Source organism: Scyliorhinus torazame, chromosome 19 (genome assembly GCF_047496885.1).
Source record: "Scyliorhinus torazame isolate Kashiwa2021f chromosome 19, sScyTor2.1, whole genome shotgun sequence".
Classification (NCBI taxonomy): domain Eukaryota; kingdom Metazoa; phylum Chordata; class Chondrichthyes; order Carcharhiniformes; family Scyliorhinidae; genus Scyliorhinus; species Scyliorhinus torazame.
This window is the reverse complement of record NC_092725.1, coordinates 28,217,826-28,244,994: the sequence shown is the minus strand read 5'-3', so window position 1 is coordinate 28,244,994 and position 27,169 is coordinate 28,217,826. Positions and strand designations below refer to the sequence as shown.

Here is a 27,169-nt window from a genome sequence, read left to right as displayed (position 1 = left end):
TGACCCTCAGACAGTGCAGCGCTCCCTCAGTACTGACCCTCTGACTGTGCGGCGCTCCCACAGTACTGACTCAACGACAGTGTGGCACTCCCTCAGTACTCCCCCTCCGACTGTGCGGCGCTCTCTCAGTACTGACTCTCCGACAGTGTGGCACTCCCTCAGTACTCCCCCTCCGACAGTGCGGCGCTCTCTCAGTACTGACTCTCCGGCAGTGCAGCGCTCCCTCAGTACTGACCCTCCGACAGTGCGGCGCTCCCACAGTACTGACCCTCCTACAGTGCGGCGCTCTCTCAGTACTGACTCCCCGACAGTGCAGCGCTCCCTCAGTACTGACCCTCCGACAGTGTGGCGCTCCCTCAGTACTGACCCTCCGACAGTGTGGCGCTCCCTCAGCACTGACCCTCCGACAGTGTGGCCCTCCCTCAGTACTGACCCTCTGACAGTGCAGCGCCCCCTCAGTACCTACACTCCGACAGTGCAGCGCTCCCTCAGTACCTACACTCCGACTGTGCGGCGCTCCCTCAGTACTGACTCTCCGACAGTGCGGCACTCGTTCAGTACTGACCCTCCGACAGTGCGGCGCTCCCTCAGTACTGACTCTCCGACAGTGCGGCGCTCCCTCAGTGCTGACCCTCCGACAGTGCTGTCGCTCCCTCAGCACTGACCATCCGACAGTGCGGCGCTCCCTCAATACTGACCCTCCAACAGTGTGGCACTCCTTCAGTACTCCCCCTCCGACAGTGCGGCACTCCCTCAGTACTGACCCTCCGACAGTGCGGCGCTCCCTCAGCACTGACCTCCAACAGTGCGGCGCTCCCTCAGCACTGACCCTCCGACAGTGCGGCGCTCCCTCAGTACTGACCCTCCGACAGTGCGGCGCTCCCTCAGTACTGATCCTCCGACAGTATGGCACTCCTTCAGTACTCCCCCTCCGACAGTGCGGCACTCCCTCAGTACTGACCCTCCGACAGTGCGGCGCTCCCTCAGTACTGACTCTCCGACAGTGCGGCGTTCCCTCAGTACTGACCCTCCGACAGTGCGGCGCTCCCTCAGTACTGACTCTCCGACAGTGCGGCGTTCCCTCAGTACTGACCCTCCGACAGTGCGGCGCTCCCTCAGCACTGACCCTCCGACAGTGTAGCGCTCCCTCAGCACTGTCTCTCCGACAGTGCGGCGCTCCCTCAGCTCTGACCCTCCGACTGTGCTGGCGCTTCCTCAGCACTGACCCTCCGACAGTTCAGCGCTCCCTCAGTACTGACCCTCCGACAGTGCGGCGCTCCCTCAGTACTGAACCTCCGACTGTGCGGCGCTCCCTCGGTACTGACTCTCCGACAGTGTGGCACTCCCTCAGTACTCCCCCTCTGACTGTGCGGCACTCCCTCAGTACTCCCCCTCTGACAGTGTGGCGCTCTCTCAGTACTGACTCTCCGACAGTGCAGCGCTCCCTCAGTACTGACCCTCCGACAGTGCGGCGCTCCCTCAGTACTGAACCTCCGACTGTGCGGCGCTCCCTCAGTACTGACTTTCCGACAGTGCGGCGTTCTCTTAGTACTGACTCTCCGACAGTGCAGCGCTCCCTCTGTACTGACCCTCCGACAGTGCAGTGCTCCCTCATTCCTGACCCTCCGACAGTGCGGCGCTCCCTCAGTACTGACCCTCCGACAGTGCTGGCGCTTCCTCAGCACTGACCCTCCGACAGTGCGGCGCTCTATCAGCACTGTCTCTCCGACATTGCGCTGCTCCCTCAGCACTGACCCTCCGACAGTGCGGTGCTCCCACAGCACTGACCCTCCGACAGTGCGGCACTCCCTCAGCACTGACCCTCCAACAGTGCGGCGCTCACTCAGGACTGACACTCCGACAGTGCGGCGCATTCTCAGTACTGACTCTCCGACTGTGCAGCGCTCCCTCAGCCCTGACCCTCAGACAGTGCGGCTCTCCCTCAGTACTGACCTTCCGACAGTGCAGCTCTCCCTCAGTATTGACCCTCCGACAGTGCCGTGCTCCCTCAGTATTGACCCTCCGACAGTGCGGCGCTCCCTCAGCACTGACCCTCCGACAGTGCGGCGCTCCCTCGGTACTGACTCTCCGACAGTGCGGCACTCCCTCAGTACTGACCCTCCGACAGTGCGGCGCTCCCTCAGCACTGACCCTCCAACAGTGCGGCGCTCCCTCAGCACTGACCCTCCGACAGTGCGGCGCTCCCTCAGCACTGACCCTCCGACAGTGTAGCGCTCCCTCAGCACTGTCTCTCCGACAGTGCGGCTCTCCCTCAGCACTGACCCTCCGACAGTGTAGCGCTCCCTAAGCACTGAACCTCCGACAGTGCGGCGCTCCCTCAGCTCTGACCCTCCGACAGTGCTGGCGCTTCCTCAGCACTGACCCTCCGACAGTTCAGTGCTCCCTCAGTACTGACCCTTCGACACTGCTGGCGCTCCCTCAGCCTGACCTTCCGACAGTGCGGCGCTCCCTCAGTAATGACCCTCCGACAGTGCTGGCACTCCCTCAGTACTGACTCTCCGACAGTGCGGCAGTCCCTCAGCACTGACCCTCCGACAGTGCTGGCACTCCCTCAGTACTGACTCTCCGACAGTGCGGCAGTCCCTCAGCACTGACCCTCCGACAGTGCGGCGCTCCCTTAGCACTGACCCTCCGACAGTGTGGCGATCCCTCAGCACTGACCCTCCGACAGTGCAGCGCTCCCTCAGTACTGACCCTCCGACAGTGCGGCGCTCCCTCAGTACTGAACCTCCGACTGTGCGGCGCTCCCTCGGTACTGACTCTCCGACAGTGTGGCACTCCCTCAGTACTCCCCCTCTGACTGTGCGGCACTCCCTCAGTACTCCCCCTCTGACAGTGTGGCGCTCTCTCAGTACTGACTCTCCGACAGTGCAGCGCTCCCTCAGTACTGACCCTCCGACAGTGCGGCGCTCCCTCAGTACTGAACCTCCGACTGTGCGGCGCTCCCTCAGTACTGACTTTCCGACAGTGCGGCGCTCTCTTAGTACTGACCCTCCGACAGTGCAGCGCTCCCTCTGTACTGACCCTCCGACAGTGCAGTGCTCCCTCATTACTGACCCTCCGACAGTGCGGCGCTCCCTCAGTACTGACCCTCCGACAGTGCTGGCGCTTCCTCAGCACTGACCCTCCGACAGTGCGGCGCTCTATCAGCACTGACTCTCCGACAGTGCGCTGCTCCCTCAGCACTGACCCTCCGACAGTGCGGTGCTCCCACAGCACTGACCCTCCGACAGTGCGGAACTCCCTCAGCACTGACCCTCCAACAGTGCGGCGCTCACTCAGGACTGACACCCCGACAGTGCGGCGCATTCTCAGTACTGACTCTCCGACTGTGCAGCGCTTACTCAGCCCTGACCCTCAGACAGTGCGGCTCTCCCTCAGTACTGACCTTCCGACAGTGCAGCTCTCCCTCAGTATTGACCCTCCGACAGTGCCGTGCTCCCTCAGTATTGACCCTCCGACAGTGCGGCGCTTCCTCAGTACTGACTCTCCGACAGTGCGGCAGTCCCTCAGCACTGACCCTCAGACAGTGCAGCGCTCCCTCAGTACTGCCCCTCTGACAGTGCGACGCTCCCTCAGTAGTGGCCCACCGACAGTGCGGTGCTCCCTCAGCACTGACCCTCCGACAGTGCAGTGCTCCTTCAGTACTGACCCTCCGACAGTGCGGCAATCCCTCAGTAGTGACCCACCGACAGTGCGGTACTCACTCAGCACTCACCCTCCGACAGTGCGGCACTCCCTCAGTACTGACCCTCCGACAGTACGGCGCTCCCTCAGTACTGACCCTCCGACAGTGCTGGCTCTCCCTCAGTACTGACTCTCCGACAGTGCGGCAGTCCCTCAGCACTGACTCTCAGACAGTGCAGCGCTCCCTCAGTACTGACCCTCTGACTGTGCGGCGCTCCCACACTACTGACTCTCCGACAGTGTGGCACTCCCTCAGTACTCCCCCTCCGACTGTGCGGCGCTCTCTCCGTATTGACTCTCCGACAGTGTGGCAGTCCCTCAGTACACCCTCTCCGACAGTGCGGCGCTCCCTCAGCACTGACCCTCCGACAGTGTGGCCCTCCCTCAGTACTGACCCTCTGACAGTGCAGCGCCCCCTCAGCACCTACCCTCCGACAGTGCAGCGCTCCCTCCGTACTGACCCTCCGACAGTGCGGCGCTCCCTCAGTACTGACGCTCCGACAGTGCGGCGCTCCCTCAGTACTGACCCTCCGACAGTGCAGCGCTCCCTCAGTACTGACGCTCCGACAGTGCGGCGCTCCCTCCGTACTGACCCTCCGACAGTGCGGCGCTCCCTCAGTACTGACGCTCCGACAGTGCGGCGCTCCCTCCGTACTGACCCTCCGACAGTGCGGCGCTCCCTCAGTACAGAACCTCCGACTGTGCGGCACTCCCTCAGTACTGACGCTCCGACAGTGCGGCGCTCCCTCAGTACTGACCCTCCGACAGTGCGGCGCTCCCTCAGTACTGATCCTCCAACAGTGTGGCACTCCTTCAGTACTCCCCCTCCGACAGTGCGGCACTCCCTCAGTACTGACCCTCCGCCAGTGCGGCGCTCCCTCAGTACTGAATCTCCGACAGTGCGGCGCTCCCTCAGTACTGACCCTCCGACAGTGCTGTCGCTCCCTCAGCACTGACCATCCGACAGTGCGGCGCTCCCTCAATACTGACCCTCCAACAGTGTGGCACTCCTTCAGTACTCCCCCTCCGACAGTGCGGCACTCCCACAGTACTGACCCTCCGACAGTGCGGCGCTCCCTCAGCACTGACCCTCCGACAGTGCGGCACTCCCTCAGCACAGACCCACCGACAGTGGAGCGCTCCCTCAGCACTGTTTCTCCGACAGTGCGGCGCTCCCTCAGCTCTGACCCTCTGACAGTGCTGGCGCTTCCTCAGCACTGACCCTCCGACAGTTCAGCGCTCCCTCAGTACTGACCCTCCGACACTGCTGGCGCTCCCTCAGCCTGACCCTCCGACTGTGCGGCGCTCATTCAGTAATGACCCTCCGACAGTGCTGGCACTCCCTCAGTACTGACTCTCCGACAGTGCGGCAGTCCCTCAGTACTGACCCTCCGACAGTGCGGCGCTCCCTCAGTACTGAACCTCCGACTGTGCGGCGCTCCCTCAGTACTGACTTTCCGACAGTGCAGCGCTCTCTTAGTAGTGACTCTCCGACAGTGCAGCGCTCCCTCTGTACTGACCCTCCGACAGTGCAGTGCTCCCTCATTAGTGACCCTCCGACAGTGCTGGCGCTTCCTCAGCACTGACCCTCCGACAGAGCGGCGCTCTCTCAGCACTGACTCTCCGACAGTGCGCTGCTCCCTCAGCACTGACCCTCCGACAGTGCGGTGCTCCCACAGCACTGACCCTCCGACAGTGCGGCACTCCCTCAGCACTGACCCTCCAACAGTGCGGCGCTCACTCAGGACTGACATTCCGACAGTGCGGCGCTCTCTCAGTACTGACTCTCCGACAGTGCAGCGCTCCCTCAGCCCTGAACCTCAGACAGTGCAGCTCTCCCTCAGTACTGACCTTCCGACAGTGCAGCTCTCCCTCAGTATTGACCCTCCGACAGTGCCGTGCTCCCTCAGTATTGACCCTCCGACGGTGCGGCGCTTCCTCTGTACTGACCCTCTGACAGTTTGGCGCTCCCTCAGCACTGACCCTCCGACAGTGCAGCGCTCCCTCAGTGCTGACCCTCCGACAGTGCGGCAATCCCTCAGTAGTGACCCACCGACAGTGCGGTACTCCCTCAGCACTCACCCTCCGACAGTGCGGCACTCCCTCAGTACTGACCCTCCGACAGTACGGCGCTCCCTCAGTACTGACACTCCAACAGTGCTGGCTCTCCCTCAGTACTGACTCTCCGACAGTGCGGCAGTCCCTCAGCACTGACCCTCAGACAGTGCGACGCTCCCTCAGCACTGACCCTCCGACAGTGTGGCGCTCCCTCAGCACTGACCCTCCGACAGTGCAGCGCTCCCTCAGTGCTGACCCTCCGACAGTGCGGCGCTCCCTCAGTACTGAACCTCCGACTGTGCGGCGCTCCCTCAGTACTGACTCTCCGACAGTGCGGCGCTCCCTCAGTACTGACCCTCCAACAGTGTGGCACTCCCTCAGTACTCCCCCTCCGACAGTGCGGCGCTCTTTCAGTACTGACTCTCCGACAGTGCAGCTCTCCCTCAGTACTGACCCTCCTACAGTGCGGCGCTCCCTCAGTACTGACCCTCCGACAGTGTAGCGCTCCCTCAGTACTGACCCTCCGACAGTGAGGCGCTCCCTCACCATTTACCCTCCGACAGTGCGGCGCTCCCTCAGTACTGACCCTCCGACAATGCGTCACTCCCTCAGTACTGACCTTCCGACAGTGCGGCGCTCCCTCAGCACTGACCCTCTGACAGTGCGGCGCTCCCTCAGTACTGACCCTCCGACAGTGCGTCACTCCCTCAGTACTGACCTTCCGACAGTGCGGCGCTCCCTCATCACTGACCCTCCGACAGTGCGGGGCTCCCTCAGCACTGACCCTCCGACAGTGCGGCACTCCATCAGCACTAACCGTCCGACAGTGCAGCGCTCCCTCAGTACTGTCCCTCCGACACTGCTGGCGCTCCCTCAGCCCTAACCCTCCGACGGTGCAGCGCTCCCTCAGTACTTGCCCTCCAACAGTGCGGTGCTCCCTCAGCACAGACCCTCCGACAGTGCGGTGCTCCCTCAGCACTGACCCTCCGACAGTGCGGCGCTCCCTCAGCACTGACCCTCTGACAGTGTAGCGCTCCCTCAGCACTGACCATCCGATTTTGCGGCACCTACTCAGCACTGACCCTAGGACAGTGTAGCGCTCTCTCAGCACTTACCCTCCGACTGTGCGGCGCTCCCTCAGCACTGACCAACTATGTAGCGCTCCCTCAGTACTGACCCTCAGATTGTGTGAAGCTCCTTCAGTACTGACCCTCCGACAGTGAGGTGCTCCCTCGCTATTGACCCTCCGACAGTGCGGCACTCCCTCAGTACTGAACCTCCGACAGTGCGAAGCTCCCTCAGCACTGACACTCCGACAGTGCGACGCTCCCTCAACACTGATCCTCCGACAGTGCGGCGCTCCCTCAGTACTGACCCTCCGACTGTGCGGCACTCCCTCAGCAGTGACCCTCCGACAGTGTAGCGCTCCCTCAGCACTGACCGTCCGACAGTGCGGCGCTCCCTCAGCACTGACCCTCTGACAGTGCGGCACTCCCTCAGTACTGACCCTCCGACAGTGCGGCGCTCCCTCAGTACTGACCCTCCGACTGTGCGGCACTCCCTCAGCACTGACCCTCCGACAGTGCGGCGCTCCCTCAGCACTGACCCTCCGACAGTGTAGGGCTCCCTCAGCACTTACCCTCCGACAGTGCGGCGCTCCCTCAGCACTGACCCTCCGACAGTGCGGCACTCCCTCAGTACTGACCCACTGACAGTGCGGCGCTCCCTCAGCACTGACCCTCCGACAGTGTTGCGCACCTTCAGTACTGACCCTCTGACAGTGCGGCGCTCCCTCAGTACTGACCCTCCGACAGTGCGGCACTCCCTCAGTACTGACCCTCCGACAGTGCGGCGCTCCCACAGCACTGACCCTCCGACAGTGTTGCGCACCTTCAGTACTGACCCTCTGACAGTGCGGCGCTCCCTCAGTACTGACCCTCCGACAGTGCGGCACTCCCTCAGTACTGACCCTCTGACAGTGCGGCGCTCCCTCAGTACTGACCCTCCGACAGTGCGGCACTCCCTCAGTACTGACCTTCCGACAGTGCGGCGCTCCCTCAGCACTGACCCTCCGACAGTGTTGCGCACCTTCAGTACTGACCCTCTGACAGTGCGGCGCTCCCTCAGTACTGACCCTCCGACAGTGCGGCACTCCCTCAGTACTGACCCTCTGACAGTGCGGCGCTCCCTCAGTACTGACCCTCCGACAGTGCGGCACTCCCTCAGTACTGACCTTCCGACAGTGCGGCGCTCGCTCAGCACTGACCCTCCGACAGTGCGGCACTCCCTCAGGACTGCCACTCCGATTGTGCGGGGCTCCCTCAGCACTGACCCTCAGACAGTGCGGCACTCCCTCAGCACTGAGCCTCCGACAGTGCTGCACTCCCTCAGCACTGACCCTCCGACAGTGCGGCGCTCCCTCAGCACTGACCCTCTGACAGTGCGGCGCTCCCTCAGTACTGACCCTCCGATTGTGCGGGGCTCCCTCAGTACTGACCCTCAGACAGTGCGGCAAATCCCTCAGCACTGACCCTCCGACAGTGCGGCACTCCCTCAGCACTGACCCTCCGACAGTTCGGCACTCCCTCAGTACTGACCCTCCGACAGTGCGGCACTCCCTCAGTACTGACCCTCCGATTGTGCGGGGCTCCCTCAGTACTGACCCTCTGACAGTACGGCACTCCCTCAGCACTGACCCTCCGACAGTTCGGCACTCCCTCAGTACTGACCTTCCGACAGTGCGGCGCTCCCTCAGCAATAACCCTCCGACAGTGCGGCAGTCCCTCAGCACTGACAGTCCGACAGTGTAGCGCTCCTTCCGTACTGACCCTCCGACAGTGCGTCACTCCCTCAGTACTGACCTTCCGACAGTGCGGCGCTCCCTCAGCACTGACCCTCCGACAGTGCGGAGCTCCCTCAGCACTGACCCTCCGACAGTGCGGCACTCCATCAGCACTGACCCTCCGACAGTGCGGCAGTCCCTCAGCACTAACCCTCCGACAGTGCGGCGCTCCCTCAGCACTGACCCTCCGACAGTGCGGAGCTCCCTCAGCACTGACCCTCCGACAGTGCGGCGCTCCCTCAGCACTGACCCTCTCTCTGACAGTGCGGCACTCCCTTAGTACTGACCCTCCGACAGTGCGGCGCTCCCTCAGCTCTGACCCTCCGACAGTGCGGCACTCCCTCAGCACTGACCCTCCGACAGTGCGGCACTCCCTCAGCACTGACCCTCCGACAGTGCGGCGCACCCTCAGTACTGACCCTCCGACAGTGAGGCGCTCCCTCACTATTTACCCTCCGACAGTGCGGCGCTCCCTCAGTAGTGACCGTCCGACAGTGAGGCGCTCCCTCACTATTTACCCTCCGACAGTGCGGCGCTCCCTCAGTACTGACCCTCTGACAGTGCGGCGCTCCCTCAGTACTGACCCTCCGACAGTGCGGCGCTCGCTCAGCACTGACCCTCCGACAGTGCGGCGCTCCCTAAGCACTGACCCTCCGACAGTGCGGCACTCCCTCAGCCCTGACCCTCCGACCGTGCGGCACTCCCTCAGTACTGACCTTCCGACAGTGCGGCGCTCGCTCAGCACTGACCCTCCGACAGTGCGGGGCTCCCTAAGCACTGACCCTCCGACAGTGCGGCACTCCCTCAGCACTGACCCTCCGACAGTGCGGCACTCCTTCAGTACTGACCATCCGACAGTGCGGCGCTCCCTCAGCGCTGACCCTCCGACAGTGCGGGGCTCCCTCAGCACTGACCCTCCGACAGTGCGGCACTCCCTCAGCACTGACCCTCCGTCAGTGTAGGGCTCCTTCAGTACTGACCCTCCGACAGTGAGGCGCTCCCTCAGTACTGACGCTCCGACAGTGAGGCGCTCACTCACTATTTACCCTCCGACAGTGCGGCGCTCCCTCAGTACTGACCCTCTGACAGTGCGGCGCTGCCTCCGTACTTACCCTCCGACAGTGCGTCACTCCCACAGTACTGACCCTCCGACAGTGCGTCACTCCCTCAGTACTGACCCTCTGACAGTGCGAGGCTCCCTCAGCACTGACCCTCGTACAGTGCGTCACTCCCTCAGTACTGACCTTCCGACAGTGCGGCGCTCCCTCAGTACTGACCCTCCGACAGTGCGTCACTCCCTCAGTACTGACCCTCCGATAGTGCGTTGCTCCCTCAGTTCTGACCCTCCGACAGTGCGGGGCTCCCTCAGCACTGACCCTCCGACAGTGCGGCACTCCCTCAGCACTGACCCTCCGACAGTGTAGCGCTCCTTCAGTACTGACCCTCCGACAGTGAGGCGCTCCCTCAGTACTGACCCTCCGACAGTGAGGCGCTCCCTCACTCTTTACCCTCCGACAGTGCGGCGCTCCCTCAGTACTGACGCTCTGACAGTGCGGCGCTCCCTCAGCACTGACCCTCCGACAGTGCGGGGCTCCCTCAGCACTGACCCTCCGACAGTGCGGCTCTCCCTCAGCACTCCGACAGTGAGGCGCTCCCTCACTATTGGCCCTCCGACAGTGCTGCACTCCCTCAGCCCTGACCCTCCGACAGTGCGGCGCTCCCTCAGTAATGACCCTCCGACATTGCGGCACTCCCTCAGCCCTGACCCTCCGACAGTGCGGCGCTCCCTCGGCAGTGACCCTCACTCTGACAGTGCGGCACTCCCTTAGTACTGTCCGTCCGACAGTGCGCCGCTCCCTCAGCACTGACCCTCCGACAGTGCGGCACTCCCTCAGCACTGACCCTCCGACAGTGCGGTACTCCCTCAGCACTGACCCTCTGACAGTGCGGCGCTCCCTCAGTACTGACCCCCTGACAGTGCGGCGCTCCCTCAGTACTGACCCTCCGATAGTGTGAAGCTCCCTCAGTACTGACACTCCGACAGTGAGGCGCTCCCTCACTATTGACCCTCCGACAGTGCGGCGCTCCTTCAGTACTGACCCTCCGACAGTGCGGCACTCCCTCAGTACTGACCCTCCGACAGTGCGGCACTCCCTCAGTACTGACCCTCCGACAGTGCGGCGCTCCCTCAGCACTGACCCTCCGACAGTGCGGGGCTCCCTCAGCACTGACCCTCCGTTGGTGCGGCATTCCCTCAGCACTGAACCTCCGACAGTGCGGCGCTCCCTCAGCCCTGACCCTCCGACAGTGTGAAGCTCCTTCAGCACTGACCCTCCGACAGTGAGGCGCTACCTCCGCACTGACCCTCCGACAGTGCGGCGCTCCCTCAGTACTGACCCTCCGACAGTGAGGCGCTACCTCAGCACTGACCCTCCGACAGTGCGGCGCTTCCTCAATACTGACCCTCTGACAGTGCGGCACTCCCTCAGTACTGACCCGCTGACAGTGCAGGGCTCCCTCAGCCCTGACCCTCCGACAGTGCGGCGCTCCCTCAGCACTGACCCTCTGACAGTGCGGCACTCCCTCAGCACTGACCCTCTGACAGTGCGGCGCTCCCTCAGTACTGACCGTCCGACAGTTCGACGCTCCCTCAGTACTGACCCTCCGACAGTGCTGCGCTACCTCAGTACTGACCCTCCGACAGTGCGGCGCTCCTTCAGCACTGACCCTCTGACAGTGCGGCTCTCCCTCAGCACTGACCCTCCGACAGTGCGGTGCTCCCTCAGTACTGACCCTCCGAAAGTGCGGCGCTCCCTCAGCACTGACCCTCCGACAGTGCGGGGCTCCCTCAGCACTGACCCTCCGACAGTGTGGCACTCCCTCAGCACTGACCCTCCGACAGTGTGGCGCTCCCTCAGCACTGACCCTCCGACAGTGCGGCACTCCCTCAGTACTGACCCTCCGACAGTGCGGCACTCCCTCAGCACTGACCCTCCGACAGTGCGGCACTCCCTCAGCACTGACCCTCCGACAATGCGGCTCTCCCTCAGCACTGACCCTCTGACAGTGTGGCACTCCCTCAGCACTGACCCTCCGACAGTGCGACGCTCCCTCAGTACTGACCCTGTGTCAGTGCGGCGCTCCCTCAGCACTGACCCTCCGACAGTGCGACGCTGCCTCAGTACTGACCCTGTGTCAGTGCAGCGCTCCCTCAGCACTTTCCCTCTGACAGTGCGGCGCTCCCTCGGCAGTGACCCTCTCTCTGACAGTGCGGCACTCCCTTAGTACTGTCCCTCCGACAGTGCGCCGCTCCCTCAGCACTGACCCTCCGACAGTGCGGCACTCCCTCAGCACTGACCCTCCGACAGTGCGGCACTCCCTCAGCACTGACCCTCCGACAGTGCGAGGCTCCCTCAGCACTGACCCTCCGACAGTGCGGCACTCCCTCAGCACTGACCCTCTGACAGTGCGGCGCTCCCTCAGTACTGACCCCCTGACAGTGCGGCACTCCCTCAGCACTGACCCTCCGACAATGCGGCTCTCCCTCAGCACTGACCCTCTGACAGTGTGGCACTCCCTCAGCACTGACCCTCCGACAGTGCGACGCTCCCTCAGTACTGACCCTGTGTCAGTGCGGCGCTCCCTCAGCACTGACCCTCCGACAGTGCGACGCTGCCTCAGTACTGACCCTGTGTCAGTGCAGCGCTCCCTCAGCACTTTTCCTCTGACAGTGCGGCGCTCCCTCGGCAGTGACCCTCTCTCTGACAGTGCGGCACTCCCTTAGTACTGTCCCTCCGACAGTGCGCCGCTCCCTCAGCACTGACCCTCCGACAGTGCGGCACTCCCTCAGCACTGACCCTCCGACAGTGCGGCACTCCCTCAGCACTGACCCTCCGACAGTGCGAGGCTCCCTCAGCACTGACCCTCCGACAGTGCGGCACTCCCTCAGCACTGACCCTCTGACAGTGCGGCGCTCCCTCAGTACTGACCCCCTGACAGTGCGGCGCTCCCTCAGTACTGACCCTCCGATAGTGTGAAGCTCCCTCAGTACTGACACTCCGACAGTGAGGCGCTCCCTCACTATTGACCCTCCGACAGTGCGGCGCTCCTTCAGTACTGTCCTCCGACAGTGCGGCACTCCCTCAGTACTGACCCTCCGACAGTGCGGCACTCCCTCAGTACTGACCCTCCGACAGTGCGGCGCTCCCTCAGCACTGACCCTCCGACAGTGCGGGGCTCCCTCAGCACTGACCCTCCGTTGGTGCGGCATTCCCTCAGCACTGAACCTCCGACAGTGCGGCGCTCCCTCAGCCCTGACCCTCCGACAGTGTGAAGCTCCTTCAGCACTGACCCTCCGACAGTGCGGCGCTCCCTCAGCACTGACCCTCTGACAGTGCGGCACTCCCTCAGTACTGACCATCCGACAGTTCGGCGCTCCCTCAGTACTGACCCTCCGACAGTGCAGCGCTCCCTCAGTACTAACCCTCCGACAGTGGGGCGCTCCCTCAGTACTGGCCCTCTGACAGTGCGGTGCTCCCTCAGCACTGACCCTCTGACAGTGCGGCGCTCCCTCAGTACTGACCCTCCGACAGTGCGGCGCTCCCTCAGTACTGACCCTCTGATAGTGCGGCGCTCCCTCAGTACTGACCCTCTGACAGTGCGGCGCTCCCTCAGTACTGACCCTCTGACAGTGCGGCGCTCCCTCAGCACTGATGCTCTAGTGGTGGGTCGTTGGGCCATTTAGGCTCCCAGTGTGATTAAATCTTCCGACCCCTCTCGTTCCAGGTTAAGGATTGCCTGAAGATTGAAGCTGAGGCCAAGGTGCAGGAACAAGAGGCCAACGCCAAGTACGAAAACTGTCAGGAGGCCAAGAAGAAGTTGGCGGGGAAACGCAGTTTTCATGAGGAATATAAGGACCGGGTGACGGAGATGGAGGGGGGCGAGGCTGTGGCGGGGCTGGATCTGCTCTTCTCCGAGAATCCCAACGACTTCAGCGGCTGGGTGGGGAGCCTGGCGAGCCACCCCGGAGTCATCTACCACGTTCTGGCACCCCTGCACCTGCTGGTGAGGAGGGCCGACCCTCGCCACGGCAACCTGCGGACGGCCATCAGCCAGTACATCGTGCGGAGCGACGAGGGCCTGAACTGCACGCGTCGGTCCTGCCCCCAGGGCGCCCGCGCGGACCCCCGGGACCGCTGCTCCTGCCGCTGCAGCGAGGACAGCCGCGTGGACAAGCAGTGCTGCTCCAAGGGGAAAGGATGGGCTAAGTTGTCGGTGGTGGTCCGGCGCGGCCAGGACCTCTGGGGGGATTACTCGGGCGGCACCGACGCCTACGTCAAGGTCTCGTACGGCAAACTCAAGGCCTCAACCGGGGTCGTGTCCAACAACAACAACCCCAAGTGGGACGTGACCCTCGACCTCGGTGACCTCCAGGTCGAGCAGGGCCTCTCCCTGCGGCTGGAGGTTTGGGACCGTGACAACGGCTTCGACGACGACCTGCTGGGCTCCTGCGAGAAACCGCCTGCCTCCGGCCGCCACCCCCACGTCTGCTACTTCAGCTACGGCAGCCTGACCTTCGACCTGGACCTGGTCTGCGGCCCTCACCTGGGCGGCGCCACCTGCCATGATTATGTGGCCCAGCCGGGGTGAGGAGCTGGAGGCCGTGGCGGGCCTATGTTTCTTGGGGTGGGCTGGGGGGGGGTTACCCACCCTGACCTCTGACCTCGCTTCACCTGTACCCTGCTGTCCATCGCCAAAGCGGTCCTGCAAACACCTCCCGCCTCACGCATCGCATTCTCCACTTTGGAGGGCAAACAGCTCATGCTGTGGGGGTGGTGACGTGTGCTGAGTGGGAGAAGGAAAATAATGCGATGGCGGGCTGCTCGACAGGGGGAGCCCTGGCCCGTCAACGAGTCGCTCGGCCAGGTGCATATCACCTACTCAACTGCTCTGTTGAGCGTTGGCGGGAAATGGGAGGGCGATGGTGGTGCTGGGGGACTAAGAGCTCCTCTTGCCCCTCCCCCAACCCCCCCAAAACTCGAAACTCCCGCACTAACCCCCTTCCGCACGTTCCTCGCAACCCTTCTTCCCCAAGTGTCTCCATTCAGGCGTGTAGGGAAACCCTCCCCCCACCACAACACAGCCACCCCCCCCCCCCCCCCCCCCCCCCTCCCCTGCCACTTCCACCACCACTCTCCTCCCCACCATCCTTCCAAACAGGGAATCCAGTCCAGGCAACCTCAAAGGAAATCATGGTTGGATGTCCAACTGCGTGAGGCGTCGCACATCACAGCGACGCCATTCGCGGTTGGATGTCGGTGTGTCTGGTGGACTAGAGAGAAACGGCTGGTCACAAGGCCGAGAAACCGCCCTTCCTCATGAAGCACGGTGAATGGAGACACTTCAACTCCGTCCTCCCCTCTGCCCACCCCGACTTCAGCGATTCACCAGCCCCACAGAAATGAGAAATAATTTCCCTTTAACTCCTCAAACCGTGTCTCCCTCTTTAACAGGGGTCCCTGACGGAGAGTCTCCCTCTTTAACAGGGGTCCCTGACGGAGAGACTCCCTCTTTAACAGGGGTCCCTGACGGAGAGTCTCCCTCTTTAACAGGGGTCCCTGACGGAGAGACTCCCTCTTTAACAGGGGTCCCTGACGGAGAGTCTCCCTCTTTAACAGGGGTCCCTGACGGAGAGTCTCCCTCTTTAACAGGGGTCCCTGACGGAGTGACTCCCTCTTTAACAGGGTCCCTGACGGAGAGACGCCCTCTTTAACAGGGTCCCTGATGGAGAGGCTCCCTCTTTAACAGGGTCCCAGACGGAGAGGCTCCCTCTTTAACAGGGGTCCCTGACGGAGAGGCTCCCTCTTTAACAGGGGTCCCTGACGGAGAGACTCCCTCTTTAACAGGGGTCCCTGACGGAGAGACTCCCTCTTTAACAGGGGTCCCTGACGGAGAGGCTCCCTCTTTAACAGGGGTCCCTGACGGAGAGTCTCCCTCTTTAACAGGGGTCCTGACGGAGAGACTATCTCTTTAACAGGGGTCCCTGACGGAGAGACTCCCTCTTTAACAGGGGTCCCTGACGGAGAGACTCCCTCTTTAACCGGGGTCCCTGACGGAGAGACTCCCTCTTTAACAGGGTCCCAGACGGAGAGTCTCCCTCTTTAACAGGGTCCCAGACGGAGAGGCTCCCTCTTTAACAGGGTCCCTGACGGAGAGGCTCCCTCTTTAACAGGGGTCCCTGACGGAGAGACTCCCTCTTTAACAGGGGTCACTGACTGAGAGACTCCCTCTTTAACAGGGGTCCCTGACGGAGAGTCTCCCTCTTTAACAGGGGTCCCTGACGGAGAGACTCCCTCTTTAACAGGGGTCCCTGACGGAGAGACTCCATCTTTAACAGGTGTCACTGACGGAGAGACTCCCTCTTTAACAGGGGTCCAGACGGAGAGACTCCCTCTTTAACAGGGGTCCCTGACGGAGAGACTCCCTCTTTAACAGGGTCCCTGACGGAGAGTCTCCCTCTTTAACAGGGGTCCTGACGGAGAGACTATCTCTTTAACAGGGGTCCCTGACGGAGAGACTCCCTCTTTAACAGGGGTCCCTGACGGAGAGACTCCCTCTTTAACAGGGGTCCCTGAAGGAGAGACTCCCTCTTTAACAGGGGTCCCTGACGGAGAGACTCCCTCATTAACAGGTGTCACTGACGGAGAGACTCCCTCTTTAACAGGGGTCCCAGACGGAGAGACTCCCTCTTTAACAGGGGTCCCTGACGGAGAGACTCCCTCTTTAACAGGGGTCCCTGACGTAGAGACTCCCTCTTTAACAGGGGTCCCTGACGGACAGACTCCCTCTTTAACAGGGGTCCCTGACAGAGAGACTCCCTCTTTAACAGGGGTACCTGACGGAGAGACTCCCTCTTTAACACGGGTCCCTGACGGAGAGACTCCCTCTTTAACAGGGTCCCTGACGGAGAGGCTCCCTCTTTAACAGGGTCCCTGATGGAGAGACTCCCTCTTTAACAGGGGTCCCTGACGGAGAGACTCCCTCTTTAACAGGGGTCCCTGACGGAGAGACTCCCTCTTTAACACGGGTCCCTGACGGAGAGACTCCCTCTTTAACAGGGGTCCCTGACGGGGAGACTCCCTCTTTAACAGGGTCCCTGACGGAGAGACTCCCTCTTTAACAGGGGTCCCTGACGGAGAGACTCCCTCTTTAACACGGGTCCCAGACGGAGAGGCTCCCTCTTTAACAGGGTCCCTGACGGAGAGACTCCCTCTTTAACAGGGGTCCCTGACGGAGAGACGCCCTCTTTAACAGGGGTCCCTGATGGAGAGACTCCCTCTTTAACAGGGGTTCCTGACAGAGAGACACCCTCTTTAACAGGGGTCCCAGACGGAGAGGCTCCCTCTTTAACAGGGGTCCCTGACGGAGAGACTCCCTCTTTAACAGGGGTCCCTGACGGAGAGACGCCCTCTTTAACAGGGGTCCCTGATGGAGAGACTCCCTCTTTAACAGGGGTTCCTGACAGAGAGACACCCTCTTTAACAGGGGTCCCAGACAGAGAGGCTCCCTCTTTAACAGGGGTCCCTGACGGAGAGACTCCCTCTTTAACAGGCGTCCCTGACGGAGAGACGCCCTCTTTAACAGGGGTCCCTGACGGAGAGACTCCCTCTTTAACAGGGGTCCCTGACGGAGAGACTCCCTCTTTAACAGGGGTCACTGACTGAGAGACTCCCACTTTAACAGGGGTCCCTGACAGAGAGACTCCCACTTTAACAGGGTCCCTGTCAGAGAGACTCCCTCTTTAACAGGGGTCCCTGACGGAGAGACTCCCTCTTTAACAGGGGTACCTGACTGAGAGTCTCCCTCTTTAACAGGGGTCCCTGACGGAGAGACTCCCTCTTTAACAGGGGTCCCTGACAGAGAGGCTCCCTCTTTAACAGGGGTCCCCGACGGAGTCCCTCTTCAACAGGGTCCCTGACGGAGAGACTCCCTCTTTAACAGGGGTCCCTGACGGAGAGACTCCCTCTTTAACAGGGTCCCTGACGGAGAGACTCCCTCTTTAACAGGGGTCCCTGACGGAGAGACTCCCTCTTTAACAGGGGTCCCTGACGGAGAGACTCCCTCTTTAACAGGGTCCCTGACGGAGAGACTCCCGCTTTAACAAGGGTCCCTGACGGAGTCCCTCTTTAACAGGGGTCCCTGACAGAGAGACGCCCTCTTTAACAGGGGTCCCTGACAGAGAGACGCCCTCTTTAACAGGGGTCCCTGACAGTGGGTCTCCTCTATAACAACGGAACAATCTCCTCAGTCCCTCTTGGGTTTGGTTCACTGGGTGTCAGACTGGCCGGGAGGTTATTTCAATGGAGTGTGTTGCAGAGTTGGTTTTAGCCGATATTCACATCAAGTCACAATGTGCCCAAACCCACCCTGAATGTTTGCTTCTCAATGTCTAGAATAAATAGCTGTGTATAAAATTACTCTCATTGGTGTGGAAATGATTTATTATGTTTCAAAATGTAATCAAATAAAATGGATCTGTGTTGGATTAAATCAAGTTTGGGCGTGGATGAAAATGCCGAACTTTGCACCGAGGAATACACTCTGTCAGTGGTTTAAAATTTACTCAGAGATGGAGAAGGAGAGAGAGCGAGGGAGAGAGAGAGCGAGGGTGGGAGGGAAAGGAAGAGAGGGAGAAAGGGAGAGAGGCGGTGAGTGGGAGTGGGAGAGTGAGAAAGGGAGAGAGAGAGAGTGAGGGTGGGAGGGAAATGAAGAGAGGGAGAAAGGGAGAGAGGCGGTGAGTGGGAGTGGGAGAGAGAGAAAGGGAGAGAGAGAGCGAGGGTGGGAGAGAAAGGAAGAGGGAGAAAGGGAGAGGGAAAGAGAGAGCGAGGGTGGGAGGGAAACAAAGAGAGGGAGAAAGGGAGAGAGGGAGAGTGGGAGAGAGAGAAAGGGAGAAAGAGAGTGAGGGTGGGAGGGAAAGGAAGAGAGGGAGAAGGAGAGATTTGAAGAGGGAGAACAAGGGTGGGAGGGAGACAGAGAGAGAGGGAGAAAGAGACTGGGAGGGAAAGAGAGATGGAGAAAGAGGCATATAGAGGGAGGGAGAGAGAGGGAGCGAGGGTGGGAGGGAGGGGGGATATATATATATATATATATAGGGAGAGAGAGAGAAGTACATGGAGACGTATGTCGAGAGGATACAAAAAGAGGGATAGAGAGAGGGGGAGGGCGTGAGGGTGGGAGGGAGAGGGAGAAGGAGGGGAGGAAGAGAGTGAGACATTAGGAGAGAGAGAGATAACATGAGTGGGAGGGAGATGTAAAGAGAGGGAGAAAGAGAGAAAGGGAGGGAGGGAAGGAGGGAGACAAATTGAGAGGGAGAAAGGGAGAGGTAGAGAGAGGGGGGAGATATACAGAAAGAGATAGATGGAAAGAGAGACTGCGGGGGCGGGAAAGAAAGGGGAGAGTGAGGGAGAGGGGTAGAGATAGGGAGAGGGAGCGAGATGGAGAGAGGGAGAAAGGGAGAGGGAGAATGGGAGAAAGCGAGGGTGGGAGAGTGAGGGGAGAGCTAGATAGAGTGAGAGAGAGGAGAAAGAGAGAGAGAGGGAAAGAGCGAGAGAAAGCGTTACAACACCCTGGGCTGGTGTGCAGTCAATTCTAGTCCCACAGGCCCCAGAGTCGCAACATAAGTGAATAATTCGTATGTGTTCCTGAGATCTATGAACTTGACTGCTCCAATGATTTACTGGCAGCAGATTTGTAAGTAAAGCTTTAAAAAAAACTTGACTTATAATACAAGAAACATGTAACAATAGAACAAAGGTCTACTCATCTAACTATTCCCCAAACCCATCCCACCCTCTACCTAGACACACGGGGCAGACACATGATGGGAAAACAGGACAGGTTCAAAATAACAGGGATAGAAAGGACTGAGATGACTCTTTGCTGGGGAGGTGGTAGTCTTTGTGATCTTGAAATCCTCGGTTGGTTTGAATCTTTTAGAATCTGCCTTCAATTAGACCTCACAAGCTGCAGGCATTCCTCTGGGGAGTCACTTTCACTTGTACAGACCTCCACCAGATTGACTCTCAGCCTCACTGCGATAGCACGGGAACTCTCTACCTGAGAGTTTACAGCAGGTTCACCGTCCACTCTGCCCTTCAGTGGCTTCTCAGTTGCAGAGTTTTTGGCTGTGGTATAGAGAGAGAAAAAAGGGCCTGGGCCTCAGGACCCTTGTTGGATTCTCAGGAAAGATATCGGCCTGGACTTTCCCCAGCCTTTCTCACGGAGATTTAAACTTGCATGACTGGATAGAAAATGCTTGCAGCATTGAAATCAGCAGTTAAACCTTCATAGGACTGATAGAGTGTCTGTACCTGCTCCCTCGAGCTGACATATCAGTGAGAAAAGATGTTATTGCCTTTCTGGTGGGGTATTTAACAAGCTTTTGCCCAACTCTTTTTCAGAACGAAATTGAAAGCAAAAATAGACCCTGCCTTCTCCTGAATCTTCCGAAAGGCTCTACCAGTCCCAATCAAAAACAGAAAATGTCCCAGAATTTCAGGGAAGGGGATTGGCTGCTACCAAAGACCACAAAAATGACATCACGAGCTTTCCCCAAGAGCACACTGCATCAAGAGGTGTGCCTAGGTCAGTTCAAATAGCAGCTTGCAGTGGGGTGGGGGGGGTGGGGGAGGGTTCTGGGTTTTAAAAATAGCTGGAGGCAGCTATTAAAACAAAACCAGGATGAGACAAGGATTTAAAGAGATTGCTTACATGAGAAGAGAGAGATGGAGAGAGTGAGGCTGAGTAGGAGAGAGAGGGGAGTGATAGAGAGAGAAAGAGAGATAGAGAGAGGGACACAGAGAGGGGGAGAGACAGTGGGAGAAACAGGGTGAGAGAGAGGGAGAGAGAAATAGAGAGAGGGAGAGAGAGATAGGGAGAAGGACAGAGAGATGGAGAGAGAGGAAGAGAGAGGGGGAGAGGGAGAGAGAGCAAGGGGGAAGCAGAGAGGGCGAGATAGAGAAAGGGAGAAAGAGGGAGAGAGAAATGGGAGAGAGGGAAATGGAGAGTGAGTGACTCCCTCAGTACTGACCCTCCGACACTGCGGCTCTCCCTCAGTACTGACCGTCTGATAGTGCGGCACTCCCTCAGTACTGACCCTCCGACAGTGCGGCACTCCCTCAGTACTGACCCTCTGATAGTGCGGCACTCCCTCAGGACGGACCCTGCAACATTGCGGTTCACCCTCAGCCCTAACCCTCCGACAGTGCAGCACTCCCTCAGTATTGACCCTCCAACAGTGCGGCGCTCCCTCGGCACTGATCCTCTCACAGTGCGGCTCTCCCTCAGTACTGACCCTCCGACAGTGCCGCACTCCCTCAGTACTGACCCTATGACAGTGCGGCGCTCCCTCGGCACTGATCCTCTGACAGTGCGGCTCTCCCTCAGTACTGACCCTCCGACAGTGCGGCGCTCCCACAGTATTGACCCTCCGACAGTGCAGCACTCCCTAAGTACTGACCGTCCGACAGTGCAGCACTCCCTCAGTACTGACCCTCCGACAGTGCGGCGCTCCCTCAGTACTGACCCTCCGACAGTGCGTTGCTCCCTTAGTACTGACCCTCCGACTGTGCGGCACTCCCTCAGTACGAACCATCCGACAGGGGGTGCTCTCTCAGTACAGACCCGCCGACAGTGAGGCACTCCCTCAGTACTGACCCTCTGACAGTGCGTTGTTCCCTCAGTACTGACCCTCCGACAGTGCGTTGCTCCCTTAGTACTGACCCTCCGACAGTGCGGCATTCCCTCAGTACTGACCCTCCGACAGTGTGGCGCTCCCTCAATACTGACCCTCCGACAATGCGGCGCTCCCTCAGTACTAACCCTCCGACACTGAGGCGCTCCCTCAGCACTGACCCTCCGACAGTGCGGCGCTCCCTCAGCACTGACCCTCTGACAGTGCGGCACTCCCTCAGTACTGACTCTCCGAGAGTGCGGCACTCCCTCAGCCCTAACCCTCCGACAGTGCAACATTCCCTCATCCCTGACCATTCGACAGTGCGGCGCTCCCTCAGTACAGACCCTCCGACAGTGCGGCGCTCTCTCAGTACTGACCCTCCGACAGTGCGTTGCTCCCTTGTGGTAGTATGTATTGGGGGTCATGTGGGACTGGAAGCCCTAATGTCATTGGCTGACAGATCCCGGGTCCTGGTTGGCCGTTGACCTCATACTCCGCCCTGAAGGCGAAGTATAAGAAGCCGGTGCCTTCCCCCGCATGCCAGTTTACTATCGGGCTGCTGGGGAACAGACACGCTTAATAAAGCCTCATCGACTTCACTCTGTTTGTCTCACGGAGTCTTTGTGCGCCACATCCCTCAGCACTGAACCTCCGACAGGGCGGTTCTTTCTCAGTACAGACCCTCCGACAGTGAGGCACTCCCTCAGTACTGACCCTCCGACAGTGCGTTGCTCCCTTAGTACTGACCCTCCGACAGTGCGGCACTCCCTCAGTACTGCCCCTCCGACAGTGCGGCGCTCCCTCAGTACTGACCCTCCGACAGTGCGGCACTCCCTCATTACAGACCCTCCGACAGTGCGGTGCTCCCTCAGTACTGACCCTCCGACAGTGCGGCGCTCCCTCAGTACTGACCCTCCGACAGTGCGGCACTCCCTCAGTACTGCCCCTCCGACAGTGCGGCGCTCCCTCAGTACTGACCCTCCGACAGTGCGGCGCTCCCTCAATACTGACCCTCCGACAGTGCGGCGCTCCCTCAGCACTGACCCTCTGACAGTGCGATGCTCCCTCAGTACTGACCATCCGAAGTGCGGCGCTCCCTCAGCACTGACCCTCAAACAGTGCATTGCTCCCTCAGTACTGATCCTCCGACAGGGCGGTGCTCTCTCAGTACTGACCCTCCGACAGTGCGGCACTCCCTCAGTACTGACCTTCTGACAGTGCGGCACTCCCTCAGTACTGACCGTCTGATAGTGCGGCACTCCCTCAGGACGGACCCTGCAACATTGCGGTTCACCCTCAGCCCTAACCCTCCGACAGTGCAGCACTCCCTCAGTATTGACCCTCCAACAGTGCGGCGCTCCCTCGGCACTGATCCTCTGACAGTGCGGCTCTCCCTCAGTACTGACCCTTCGACAGTGCCGCACTCCCTCAGTACTGACCCTATGACTGTGCGGCGCTCCCTCGGCACTGATCCTCTGACAGTGCGGCTCTCCCTCAGTACTGACCCTCCGACAGTGCGGCGCTCCCACAGTATTGACCCTCCGACAGTGCAGCACTCCCTAAGTACTGACCCTCCGACAGTGCAGCACTCCCTCAGTACTGACCCTCCGACAGTGCGGCGCTCCCTCAGTACTGACCCTCCGACAGTGCGTTGCTCCCTTAGTACTGACCCTCCGACTGTGCGGCACTCCCTCAGTACGAACCATCCGACAGGGGGTGCTCTCTCAGTTCAGACCCGCCGACAGTGAGGCACTCCCTCAGTACTGACCCTCTGACAGTGCGTTGTTCCCTCAGTACTGACCCTCCGACAGTGCGGCACTCCCTCAGTACTGACCCTCCGACAGTGCGGCGCTCCCTCTGCACTGACCCTCTGACAGTGCGATGCTCCCTCAGTACTGACCCTCCGACAGTGCATTGCTCCCTTAGTACTGACCCTCCGACAGTGCGGCATTCCCTCAGTACTGACCCTCCGACAGTGCGGCGCTCCCTCAGCACTGACCCTCTGACAGTGCGATGCTCCCTCAGTACTGACCCTCCGACAGTGCATTGCTCCCTTAGTACTGACCCTCCGACAGTGCGGCATTCCCTCAGTACTGACCCTCCGACAGTGCGGCGCTCCCTCAGCACTGACCCTCTGACAGTGCGACGCTCCCTCAGAACTGACCATCAGACATTGTGGCGCACTGTCAGTACTGACCCTCCGACAGTGCGGCGCTGTCTCAGTACTGACTCTCCGACAGTGCTGCGCTCCCTCAGTACTGACCGTCTGACAGTCCGGCGCTCCCTCAGTACTGACCTTCCGACAGTGCAGCTCTCTCTCAGCACTGACCCTCCGACAGTGCGACGCTGCCTCAGTACTGACCCTCCGACAGTGCTGCGCTCCCTCAGTACTGAACCTCCGACAGTCCGGCGCTCCTTCAGTACTGACCCTCCGACAGTCCGGCGCTCCCTCATTCCTGACCCTCCGACAGTGCAGCTCTCTCTCAGTACTGACCCTCCGACAGTGCGTTGTTCCCTTAGTACTGACACTCTGCCAGTGCGGCGCTCCATCAGTCCTGACCCTCCAACAGTGCAGCACTCCCTCAGTACTGACCCTCCGGCAGTGAGGCACTCCCTCAGTACTGACCCTCTGACAGTGCGGCGCTCCCTCAGTCCTGACCCTCCGACAGTGCAGTACTCCCTCCGTACTGACCCCCCGGCAGTGAGCCACTCCCTCAGCACTGACCCTCCGACAGTGCGTTGCTCCCTCAGTACTGACCCTCCGACAGTGCGTCGCTTCCTCAGCACTGACCCTCCGACAGGGCGGTGCTCCCTCAGTACTGACCCTCCGACACTGCGGCTCTCCCTCAGGACGGACCCTGCAACATTGCGGTTCACCCTCAGCCCTAACCCTCCGAAGTGCAGCACTCCCTCAGTATTGACCCTCCAACAGTGCGGCTCTCCCTCAGTACTGACCCTCCGACTGTGCCGCACTCCCTCAGTACTGACCCTATGACAGTGCGGCGCTCCCTCAGTACTGACCCTCCGACAGTGCCGCACTCCCTCAGTACTGAACCTATGACAGTGCGGCGCTCCCTCAGTACTGGCCCTCCGACAGTGCGGTGCTCCCCCAGTACTGACCCTCCGACAGTGCGACGCTCCCACAGTATTGACCCTCCGACAGTGCAGCACTCCCTCAGTACTGACCCTCCGACAGTGCAGCACTCCCTCAGTACTGACCCTCCGACAGAGCGGCGCTCCCTCAGTACTGACCCTCCGACAGTGCGGCGCTCCCTCAGTACTGACCCTCCGACAGTGCGGCGCTCCCTCAGTACTGACCCTCCGACAGTGTGGCTCTCCCTCAGTACTGACCATCCGACAGTGCGGCGCTCCCTCAGTACTGACCCTCCGACAGTGCGGCACTCCCTCAGTACTGACCCTCCTACAGTGCGGCACTCCCTCAGTACTGACCCTCTGACAGTGCGGCGCTACCTCAGTACTGACCGTCCGACTGTGCGGCGCTCCCTCAGTACTGACCCTCCGTCAGTGCGGCTACTCCCTCAGTACTGACCCGCCGACAGTCCGGCACTCCCTCAGTACTGACTCTCAGACAGTGCTGCGTTCCCTCAGTACTGAGCCTCCGACAGTGCGACGCTCCCTCAGTACTGACCCTCCAACAGTGCGGCGCTCCCTCAGTACTGACCCTCCGACAGTGCGGCACTCCCTCAGTACTGACCCTCCGACAGTGCGTTGCTCCCTCAGCACTGACCCTCCGACAGGGCGGTGCTCTCTCAGTACAGACCATCCGACAGTGAGGCACTCCCTCAGTACTCACCCTCTGAAAGTGCGTTGTTCCCTCAGTACTGACCCTCCGACAGTGCGTTGCTCCCTTAGTACTGACCCTCCGACTGTGCGGCACTCCCTCAGTACGAACCATCCGACAGGGGGTGCTCTCTCAGTACAGACCCGCCGACAGTGAGGCACTCCCTCAGTACTGACCCTCTGACAGTGCGTTGTTCCCTCAGTACCTCCGACAGTGCGTTGCTCCCTTAGTACTGACCCTCCGACAGTGCGGCACTCCCTCAGTACTGACCCTCCGACAGTGCGGCGCTCCCTCTGCACTGACCCTCTGACAGTGCGATGCTCCCTCAGTTCTGACCCTCCGACAGTGCATTGCTCCCTTAGTACTGACCCTCCGACAGTGCGGCATTCCCTCAGTACTGACCCTCCAACAGTGCGGCGCTCCCTCAGTACTGACCCTCCGACAGTGCGGCGCTCCCTCTGCACTGACCCTCTGACAGTGCGATGCTCCCTCAGTACTGACCCTCCGACAGTGCATTGCTCCCTTAGTACTGACCCTCCGACAGTGCGGCATTCCCTCAGTACTGACCCTCCGACAGTGCGACGCTCCCTCAGCACTGACCCTCTGACAGTGCGATGCTCCCTCAGTACTGTCACTCCGAGAGTGCGACGCTCCCTCAGAACTGACCATCAGACATTGTGGCGCACTGTCAGTACTGACCCTCCGACAGTGCGGCGCTGCCTCAGTACTGTCTCTCCGACAGTGCTGCGCTCCCTCAGTACTGACCGTCTGACAGTCCGGCGCTCCCTCAGTACTGACCTTCCGACAGTGCAGCTCTCTCTCAGCACTGACCCTCCGACAGTGCGACGCTGCCTCAGTACTGACCCTCCGACAGTGCTGCGCTCCCTCAGTACTGAACCTCCGACAGTCCGGCGCTCCTTCAGTACTGACCCTCCGACAGTCCGGCGCTCCCTCAGTCCTGACCCTCCGACATTGCAGCTCTCTCTCAGTACTGACCCTCCGACAGTGCGTTGTTCCCTTAGTACTGACCCTCTGCCAGTGCGGCGCTCCCTCAGTCCTGACCCTCCAACAGTGCAGCAGTCCCTCAGTACTGACCCTCCGGCAGTGAGGCACTCCCTCAGTACTGACCCTCTGACAGTGCGGCGCTCCCTCAGTCCTGACCCTCCGACAGTGCAGTACTCCCTCAGTACTGACCCCCCGGCAGTGAGGCACTCCCTCAGCACTGACCCTCCGACAGTGCGTTGCTCCCTCAGTACTGACCCTCCGACAGTGCGTCGCTTCCTCAGCACTGACCCTCCGACAGGGCGGTGCTCCCTCAGTACTGACCCTCCGACACTGCGGCTCTCCCTCAGTACTGACCGTCTGATAGTGCGGCACTCCCTCAGGACGGACCCTGCAACTATGCGGTTCACCCTCAGTCCTAACCCTCCGACAGTGCAGCACTCCCTCAGTATTGACCCTCCAACAGTGCGGCGCTCCCTCGGCACTGATCCTCTGACAGTGCGGCTCTCCCTCAGTACTGACCCTCCGACAGTGCGGCGCTCCCACAGTATTGACCCTCCGACAGTGCAGCACTCCCTAAGTACTGACCCTCCGACAGTGCAGCTCTCCCTCAGTACTGACCCTCCGACAGTGCGGCGCTCCCTCAGTACTGACTCTCCGACAGTGCGGCGCTCCCACAGTACTGACCCTCCGACAGTGCGGCGCTCCCTCAGTACTGACCCTCCGACAGTGCGGCTCTCCCTCTGTACTGACCATCCGACAGTGCGGCGCTCCCTCAGTACTGACCCTCCGACAGTGCGGCACTGCCAAAGTACTGACTCTTCGAAAGTGCGGCACTCCCTCAGTACTGACCCTCCCACAGTGCGGCACTCACTCAGTACTGACCCTCCTACAGTGCGGCACTCCCTCAGTACTGACCCTCTGACAGTGCGGCGCTACCTCAGTACTGACCGTCCGACTGTGCGGCGCTCCCTCAGTACTGACCCTCCGTCAATGCGGCTACTCCCTCAGTACTGACCCGCCG

General features: G+C 60.8%; 1 protein-coding gene across 1 annotated transcript in view; it reads left to right on the top strand.

The window, feature by feature from the left end:
* Nucleotides 1-14,747, top strand: part of LOC140396071 (perforin-1-like) — a 72,645-nt gene extending 57,898 nt beyond the window's left edge. The window contains exon 3 of the mRNA XM_072484168.1: nucleotides 13,394-14,747. Within this exon, the coding sequence (XP_072340269.1) occupies nucleotides 13,394-14,257 (864 nt within the window). The 3' untranslated portion in view covers nucleotides 14,258-14,747. The remainder of the gene's footprint in view (nucleotides 1-13,393) is intronic.
* The last annotated feature ends 12,422 nt before the right edge of the window (nucleotides 14,748-27,169 follow it).